Here is a 10,255-nt window from a genome sequence, read left to right on the forward strand (position 1 = left end):
TAAAGAATGCATGGGAAGAAGAAACCAAAAAAACATACCACGAAGAAAACACCACATCATGTATAAATGAAATGTGTGTACATTGGATCAACCCCAGATGAGATAAAAATTATAAAAATAGATATGCCTCAGATCAATAAAGTCTTTGTCCTATACTCATCATCCCATATATAATAAAAGACCAAAAAGACCAATGAGTCAATGGAACGGGCAGAGATACAAAGTAATCAATAAAGATCAGCTCCAAATAAACACATGAAGTCAAACAAACGCATGTATTCAACACGTGACGTATGACGCTATTACGATTTACCGGAAGTATGATTGTGGCCATCTTTGTTTAGGGTACATGCGGTTTCTGCCAGGATAGGACCTATTGTATACCTCAGAAGCTGGAAGCTGTTTGTTGGAGTTTTAAATGTAAGTGTACTAATAAAGTGTTATGATTGAATACTTCAAAGCCTCTAAACATTTGATTTGCCTTATGAGGGACATGGGAGCACACTAAAAGGAGTGCTAAGAAGCTTGGAGGTGCCAGCATCTACTATGTGTAAAGTGTGACATTACCTCTCTAGGGTAATTATTCATTACTGCACCAAGTTGGAGTGTTTTCACCTAAGTTGCACATTTTTAATATTCACTATTGTATTTATTTGTGGCAGTTCAATGTTTGTAGTGTTTGAGTTCATTACCACATCTAGCAAAGAACACGGTTATTGTTTTTTTGGAGTGTTCACTTTTGCCCACGTGTGATAAGTTTATTCATACTTATTGTGTGTAACATATATCATTTTTTTTTTTTTTTTTGCACGTTTGTTGACACATGATATGTAGTGTGCATGACACATTATTTTTGCACAAGGTAAAGGTAATGCACCATTTCTAGTTTATATTTTTTTCGAGGTTCATCAACATTGGAATACCATACGTTGAATACCTTGCACAGCTTTACACGATGTGATTTGGAGGTGGAAAAGAAAGTTGTTTGAACATTTTGATATTTCAGAGACATTTTTGGGACTTAATTTATGTTCTGGTTTCATTTATTTGTTGATCTATGTATTTAAGAATTGATTTCTGAGGTGTAATTTTTAGGATTGGGCTAGAGTGCAGTTGAGAAAAGAGCTCACATGAAGTCAAACAAAAGAATGTATTCAAAAAGCTGATAAAACATATTTACATCAGAGAGGGAGGGGGGTGAGGCCATGGCTGGGCAAGGAAGTGACTCATAAAAATGGGTAAGATCTCATTCAAAATTCAAACCATTAGGAATACGTGCACGCAAATAAAAAATCCAAAAGACTTCACGTTTGCACAGCAATCTAAAGCCATCTCCACCTCTAGGAGACCTATATGCTCAAAGCACTAAGGCAGCCTCTGTCAACCGGGGTGCCTCCAGATGTTTTCAGGGGTACTGTGGGGAGAATGGCTGTCACTTGAGCCCGAGCTCCCAATCCCCAGCCGCACTGTATGTCGGCACTGGGAGCCATCAGACTGCTGAGCAAAGTGAAAGCAAAGGGAAGGGGAGTGTCTTCTGCGCTCTGTTTCCCCCTAGAGTGCAGCACCCAGCTGTGTGATGGAAGCAAAGGTACTGTAACTTTTTATAATGCGGTGTACGTGTGTGTATTATTATTAATATAATACAGTATATAGCACTAAAATGTTTGCTCAGCACTGTACATTTTAATTATATTATGTACACATGTATGTGTGTACATACAGTATGTAGAGCTGTGTTCTGACAGTGGAATGGAACTGCCCATCTCAGCTGCAGCAAAATCGAGTCAGGCTGAGCTGCACCCAGTCCTTCACAGGATGCTTTGTATAGCTAATTAATATCAAGCTTCCTCTGATTTGCTGAGAGAGAGATGACATCACAATCTCCACCTCAGCCAATCAGAGGAAGGGGCTGATAGCTTTGGTGCTAGATAAGGAAAAAATGCTCCAGGAGCGGACCTACAACAATATGGAGACAATGCTCTTTATTCTTCTCTCCCTCTACTGAGATACTGATGTTGTGCTGCACCATCCTTCTCTGATGGTGCTTAAGCCTTGATGGCTTAAGCCAGGGGTCTGCAACCTTTAAGACATAAAGAGCCACTTGGACCCGTTTCCGAGAGGGAAAAAAAGACTGGGAGCCGCAAAACCATTGCAACATTTAAAACAAATCCGACACTGCATATATTGCAAAAAGCGCTCTGGTCATGAAGGGGGTTTAAGGGCCCAGTAAGCAAAGGGTTAATCAGGGCCACAGTGTATCGTCATAATCACAATCATAGCCTTAGGTCAGTGGTGGGCAACCTTTTTTTTCAACTGAGCCAAATCTCGCCAAAACCACGATTGAAATTTATTTTGAGAGCCACATTTTTAAAACTGAAAATACATCCCCCATAGTAATTCATCCCCCACATAGTAATTCATCCCCCACATAGTAATTCATCCCCCACATAGTAATTCATCCCCCACATAGTAATTCATCCCCCATATTAAGTCCCCAAGTCCCCCCTGTGTCAATTCACTTACCTTTGTTTCGCGCGTTCCTCTCGCTGTGTTCCTGCGCCGTTCTGGTGTAGCATGAAAATCTGTCTCCTATGAGGATCTGTCCCCCTCGACGTATCTGCGCATGTGCCAGTTTCAGGCATTAACAGCCGATCGGCGATCTCCGGCACATGCGCAGATACGTCGAGGGGGACAGATCGTCATAGGAGACAGATTTTCATGCTGCACCGGTCTTCAGGGCGGACTGTGAGAGGAGCCTAGCGGGAGCCTAGCTCCGCGGGCCGGATTAAAAGGTCCACCGGGCCGTATACGGCCCGCGGGCCGTAGTTTGCCCATTGCTGCCCTATTGCCTGTCACCTGGTGGGCAGTGTGCTCCGGAGCCGCAGCCAAGGTGAAAAAGAGCCGCATGCGTCTCTGGAGCCGCAGGTTGCCGACACCCGGCTTAAGCAAAGCAAGCTCAAAGAGCGCTATGCAGAGCACTGAAAATCTTGGGAATTGCCATTTGAGATGGCAACCATCTAATGGCTACACTATCATGGTTACACTACAGATTCCAATATGCACTGTGCAGTAGGACTGGAGAGAGGATTTTTATTAAACTGCCTGGAAAAGTTTTTCCTCTTGGCACCAAGGGAGTTAGAGAGAGCACCTCTGTCTGAATATTTGCCTGCCAGCTGGAGACCATATCAGTGAAGATACAAGCTTGAGATTTGAAGTGAGGACATTTTGGGGCAGCGCAGCACTGCCCACAGCACCACTCACCCTCTGTTTCTTACCGCTGATTAGAGGTTTTCGGGGGGAGAAACCGATGCCCCCTTCCCCTGCAGCGAGAGGTCAGTGCAGCATCCCGAGGACTGGTGAGACGGCTATTCACCCATTGCCGATACTTCTAGTAGGGACTGAGCCACTGAGAGCAAGACACCAATTGTTCTCAATCCATACTGTTCACATATTGTACTCTATACCACACGTATTCCAAACCTAGACTGCACCTATAACAACCTTATAAATAATTATTATACCGAACCTTTAACGCATCTAAAACCACATCTACCTTGCACCTGTGCCAAGGCTATACCATACCTATACTGCATGCAGGTTAACTGGGTCTGTCGTTAAGTGCACCAAAGCTCTCAAAGGGCCCCAATGATAGCCGGAGAAAGAACATCTCAAGGGACTGCCCCTCTTATAATAAATGTACAAGCCCCCTTTGTTCCCCTGCCTCCTCCGCTACTATCCTCCTTTTCTCTAGGACAGTGCATGCCCAGTTGGTCTACTACTAGCATCACCACCAAAAATGTGCTCTGACGGTATAGTTCCAGCATTCAGTAGAATAAACGTTACTTCTGCTCACCTGCTGCACTTGAGGTGCTTATGCTGATCAGGGTTTCAAATGTCATCTTATGCCTAATCCTTAATGTTAATCATTTTATATGCTAAACTTTGTTATTACCATCATTAAACCATTCATGTTTGCCTAGTTACCAACTATAATGGGTGACAATATATATGAAGTTTGCCATTGGTACCTAGCTTGGTGCCTATGTTCTTTGATATAGCTCTACAATTGGGTACTAAGTATGACTTTCAGCCATTTCCTGTGATAATTTATGCTGGTACATTTAACCTGATGTGTCAAAGGGGCTGAGGTTCTTCAGTAGGGCAAGGTAAAGTATAGAGGACCCATCCTATCCAGTGGCTTCTGGAGGGTAGCGCTACAGATGCATTAATGATTAAAGAAATTTTATGGCCACAGCATACACTTACATTTTATAACATTATTTATATCAACATTATAACAAAACAAATAAGTTATTTTTGACAATCCAGTTTAGGATTAATTTTAAAATCTTTCATGCTGTGATTGCTCCCTGTTTGCTGGCTATCTCTTCCCATATCTCATGGTACCTTGCTGCTTGCAAGCAATGATTCCTGTACCAACTCCACATCCTGTAACTCCTCCTCTCAGAACCTCTGTAGCTCAGAAGGCAGGCTCTGTGAAATGTGTGCTCATGGGGCATAGTGAATATGTGTAACAGCATTCAAGGAAGTAAATATGTAGGGATCTTCACAAAAGCAAATTTACAAACTTCAAGATCATTCAGTTTAATAAGAGTAGGCTGTAAATAATACAGTGTAGAAATTAATATAGGATATGGATTTACTTTTGACCATAGATATACTTTAAAGTGGTAGTAAACGCTGTATTTTTAGTTAACCTGCAGGTAAGCTTATAATAAAGTTCACCTGTAGGTTAAATGAATATCTCCTAAACATTCACTTTTTAGAAGATATTCTAGGGAACAGCAGCCGGTGATGTCAGCAGTGCATGCACTCTGAAGGAATGGCATACTCGTGCAGTTCCTTTAGAGTTCTATGCCGCAGCCATGAGTGACGTCATCACGGCTTGGCCATTCAAGCAGCCAAAGCCCGCGAACCCAGAAAGAAGACCGGGTGAAGGAGGAAGAATCTGCAGCGGCGACAGTGCACCGTTGGAGGGCTTCGTTCTCAGGCAAGTCTTCCATATTGTGCTAGAATTCAATGCATACAAGAATATTATGCCTTTACCTTGCAGGGTTTGTTTGTCCCCCCCCCCTTTATTGCAAGGAATGAAAAGGTTTTGACTTTAGAACCACTTTAATGTAGAATTGCAATCGAAATCTAACTAAGGTTAAATCTCCTTCCACCCCCAGTATAGCACCATTTCATTTACCCTGTAAAAGGAAAGATGTCTATACCTACCTATTCTGCAGCTGCTCTGGTCATATGATTGGGTCCCATCACCAGCTTAAGTGTAGAGGAGAGGCAGCGACAATGGCTTTAGAGCCTAGGATAGGACATCACCCATAGGCTTATTATAGGGCAGAAGTTGTCAGTTGTCCCTACACTGATGCACTGGAAGCCAGTAATGTGACTGGACCGGAGTGGCTTAAGAATAGGTAAGTATAGGCATCTTTTTCTTTACAGGGTAGATAGAATAGTCTTGGGGTGGGAGTAGATATAGCCTTTGTTAGAATTTTACTGGAATTACACTTTAAGGCCAAAAATGTCCTTCTACTTGAACCCCCCCACCACCACTGCCCCATAAACATTTACCTGCACCCTCTCGCAATCCAGTATTGTGCCCATCTGGAGCAGCAGTGCCCTCTCTTCCTCTTCTCAGAGGCCACAAAGGCAGCAGCAAGAGACATTGGCTCCTGCTGCTATCAGTCAAATCCTGTTAGGAGGTAGCAGGGGGCATGGCTGAGATGCACAGTGTGTGCCTACAGACATGCACAGTCAAGCTTGGGAGCACACATGCACGAGTGCCCTCTCAGCACATGGCTTGCTGAGGGGGCACTTGAAGAAGAGGGGGACCAGAGAGTGCTGATGGAGAATCCCAGAAGAGGAGGTATGGGGCTGCTCTGTGCATTGCACAAAAGCAAGTAAGTATAAATCTCTCTCTTTTCTAATAGTGTTTATTTGTTTGTTTGTTTTTTTAGAAAAAGGTGCTACAAAACAGCCCAATCGGATTCTCAACAAACTGTAGCCTATCTGGGCTGGTACAAATAACGTACAATAAGCAAAAAGCTATGACAATCATCAGTTATTAATAACAAAACGGGGTCCCATTGGGCCTTGAGAATGCGAGGTCAACAACAAAAGAAGAAAAAAAAAAAAAAATGAAAGATGAAGTTTTTGTCAGACCTAGTGTCCGAGACAGCCGCAGCTTGTGTGGTGTATTGGGCTCCCTCCAACTCACTGCAGACAATGAGTGAGGGGGGGGCCTTGTGGCCTTGAGCTAACTATATCCAAAGAAAGGGAAAGAGAAAAATAGATAAGGGGGAAAGAAAAAAAAAAAAGTGTAGGAGAGGGAGAAAAAGAGTAAGGGGGGGGGGAATATAGGAGTGAAGGATGAAAAGGTAAGCGTGGGATGTAGGATTTGAACCCTCTATGGGTTCCACACATTACCCACAGTCTGGCCTAGGAAGGAGCTTAGAGATATTTCATCCAGGAGTCCCACACTTTCTCAAAATAGGCCATCCTATCCTGGAGAATAGCGGTCAGACGTTCACTGACCATTATCCAGTTCAGCTTGGCCTTTAGGAGGTCAAAAGAGAACCATGGGGGATCTGCAATGGATATTCTGGCAGCAGTAAATATGAAGGCAATCAGGTGTCTAACATATCCAGGTATTCCCTCCACCAATTTTCCTAAAAGGGCCTGTTGTGGAGACTTGGTAAGATACACCTGGATAAGTGACTATATAATATTATAAGTGCGGATCCAAAAATCGCTTTACTTTGCTGCAGGTCCACAGAGTTCTCTCTTGCACTGTAAATGGGAACCCTGCAGACTCTGATGTAAGGGGGGACTCTGTGCTGGGTTGTATTAACCTGACCATCATGTAAATGAAGAAATTGTTTTTTGGTATACTTTAAACACAGTGCTAATAGCACTAGCTATATGTTTGCATCTTAAATATTGATATATGCACTGAAAAATGTCTTTTTATGTACTTTAAGTGTCCGTAAAAACATTTGACTGTCAGTAAATTTAATGAGTTGACAGTAAAAAAAAAAAAAAAAAAAAAAAAAAACAATTAGTGCAGTCAGTAAGTTTTTGGCTCCCTGTCAGTAAATGTCACTTAAGGAGGTTGGCAACACTGCCCCCACTGGCCACCAAGCAGGGAGCATTTTCCACTCCCGCTGGCCACCAAGCAGGGAGCATTTTCCACTCCCGCTGGCCACCAAGCAGGGAGCATTTTCCACTCCCGCTGGCCACCAAGCAGGGAGCATTTTCCACTCCTGCTGGCCACCAAGCAGGGAGCATTTTCCACTCCCACTAACCAGAGTTTAATGAAGAGTAAATTGGCCCTTTGTATAAAAGGTTTTGGGACAATTGGTCCAATGTCTTACAGATCAAACCTGGAAAGATGTATTGTCAGCTTAAAAAGCCATTTTCTGCTTTAAAAAAAAATTTCAGGGACTAATTGAACAGCACATAGCAATGTTTGAATTAGTTTTTTTTCAACAGCGATATATGTGCACAACCACACAAGTCCTCCATAAGTCCTGGCATGGCTTTACTATGTGTCATAGTAAACTTGTTCGAAGCAATGCATTTTTTTTTTTTAAATCAGCTTAAAGTTGGAATACTACAGAGCCACATCTGAATGAGTTATGCATCTTCTGCACAATTGTTCAAACACTGTTAAGTAATACATTTTTGGTGCCATCATCTGTGGGCTCCATGCTGAGCATTCATCTGCGTATACAGTGGGCTCTGCACATCTCCCCTTTTACATTGAGCAGTGCAAAGCCTCAGAGGAAAGGATCAATGGAAATACATATGCAATGTGACTAATGACACAACTTTGTAAAAGGGAAAACCAGTATTCTGCATCTGTGGTTTCATTTCTAAATTTTCCAGAATATCTATATTACTAATAATTGTTTATGGAACATCGAACGCATCACAGCGAGCACTTTATGGCAAGAATGTCCCCTTTTTAGATGAAGGCTGTTTTGCAGTCCCCCAACACCTGTTCCAGTATAGTGTCCTGACCAGAATAGCTAGCCTGAAATGCTCCACACTTCCTGAATACCTCACTGATAGGCAGTGCATGTGAACTTCAGATTCGTTCCTAATTAACTGCAGCAGACACTTTGTGCTGTGCTTTATATGAATTCCTCTAAAGTGTGATTCGATATTGAATACATGTGTTAATCAGTTTTAACCACCAGCCAGAACTCTTAAAGCCCTTACACTGACAATATGCAATATTTAAAAAAAAGATAAACATTTTTCTGAATGCCATGGGGTGTTTATACAGGTAAGTGAATGTTTGGAATATAAAAACACACACATGCACGATTGCTAAACCTGAACAATTTCCAGCAGATTTACAAACATTTATGTAGTGCTGCCAAAACAATTAATTCCGTTAATAAGCAAGCATGTAGGCTCCTGAACTTCTTGGTAAAGCTGAACACCCAACAATCAGACCCTGTTGCCAGGCTTAAACATTTATATCTTAGCATTCACGGTTGTTGAACAATACCTTTCGAGTGTCTTGTGTATGGCCCAGCCGTGCTTGCAGCTTCTGCACTCTCTGCACCATACTCCGAGCATCCATTATGCATGCCCAGAAGCTCTTTGCAAGTAGAGCAGTTTTTTCCAACCTCCAATTCTGCTAAGTGGGTTCTGACATCACCAGTGACCTCACTGCCCCATGTGACTACCTAAATCACGTGCTATGGAAAGTCATGTGATATCATGCACATGGTTTCCAGTCATTAGGCTGATTTTTATAAAAAAGGTAAAGAAAGCCAGTGCTAAAGTAATGATGTTGTCTATAGCTGTTAGATTGTTTACTTTATGACATTAGCACCTTATTAGTCAAGCAATATGTACCTGGCCCACCTAGAGTTTTATATCCGCAATTACAGACAGAGGAACACAGGGTATTTATACTTTGTATCAAAAGATACTTGTATTACATGGGCCTCATGCACGCAGGAGGTTCCTCTATCTCTCCTAGACGTCTTTCCTCCTTACAGTATTATTTTGGCATAAAAAAACTCTTGACGCACATTTAGGCGCATTTGGGTGTTCGTTCATTTAATTGGCCAAAATAATATTTTTTTCTGGGCATTGAAATGAATTAACATTCAAGAGCTAATCGCACCTTGCATTAACCCATGTTTAGATGCATTTAAGCGTCAAGATTTTTCTGCCAAAACGCCGCTGCTTCTAGATGCACTGGCAATGGGTTTTCTTTCCTGCATCTAACTCCTCTAAAAGTGTGCATAGACACATAGGCTAACATGCAGGGGCATGTAGAGGCAGGGAAAAAAACCGCCAGACGCCCCTAGGAATTGCTGAAAAAACATCCAGTGTGCATGTGGCCTTATAGACACCTATCAGCAAAATAATACTTCAGAAACAAATAAAAAAAAACCCTGGGACATCACTGGAATAACTCCACAATGCAGTGGCAATATATAATAAAGTGCATAGTGTGGAGCCTCTGAAGACCTGTGGGATCCAGTGCTGTCATCATCTGGACCGGTTCTTTGTAGGTTTGCCACCTCACCCCTTTAAAACCGAACACATATTCATTACAGAGGTTCTGAGGCTAATTTAATGCAGATAAGGCACTAAGTGAGCTTAATTACCACCTTAATCAGCCCCAGAACCTGTGTAATGAATATGTGTTCAGTTTTAAAGGGATGAGGTGGCAGCCTTAGTTCTTTGCCAGTTTTCAGGTTTCTCACGATGCCATTTTGCATGTGGGAAGCCAGTTGTGACTGCATGCATGAGTCGCACTGTGCTTTCTAAGCAAATAAATGTCACCGGCACACCAAGTATTCCTCAAATTGATCCAAAGCTTTATATAAATAATTTATTTATAATATTGATCCAAAGCTTTATTTCGTGGTCACATGGTAAGCACAAAGGCAATGTTTTGGAGCCACACAAGGTCCCTTCGTCAGGCAAGTGATAAAGCGCAGTGCAAAGTGCAGTAAACGTGTATTTAACATACAATCAACCAATCAGTGAAGGCAACTGAGGCCAAACTCCGCACCCTCACATCATAATGTTTACCATGTGACCACAAAATAAAGCTTTGGACCTGTTTGAGGAATCCTCGGTGTGCTGTTGATATTTTTTCGCTTTGATCATCCTTGGTTCCCAACCTGTGGTCACTACAGCACCCAGCAATACTGAACAGTCACTTTTGGGAATATTGCGTATGGTACTGTGCTTTTTG

General features: G+C 42.3%; 1 protein-coding gene across 3 annotated transcripts in view; it reads right to left on the bottom strand.

Annotated features, from left to right (window-relative positions):
- The window catches only part of LOC149448881 (elongin-A-like), a 114,699-nt gene extending 106,067 nt beyond the window's left edge, over positions 1-8,632 (bottom strand). For all 3 annotated transcript variants that reach the window (XM_089694150.1, XM_089694149.1, XM_089694152.1), the window contains exon 1: positions 8,543-8,632. In XM_089694150.1, coding sequence (XP_089550276.1) covers positions 8,543-8,617 — 75 coding nt within the window. In that variant the 5' untranslated portion in view covers positions 8,618-8,632. The remainder of the gene's footprint in view (positions 1-8,542) is intronic.
- Positions 8,633-10,255: the final 1,623 nt, after the last annotated feature.

This window comes from Staurois parvus, unplaced genomic scaffold (genome assembly GCF_062004578.1).
Source record: "Staurois parvus isolate SC_StPar_1 unplaced genomic scaffold, SC_StPar_1.0 ptg000652l, whole genome shotgun sequence".
NCBI classification, from domain to species: Eukaryota; Metazoa; Chordata; class Amphibia; order Anura; family Ranidae; genus Staurois; species Staurois parvus.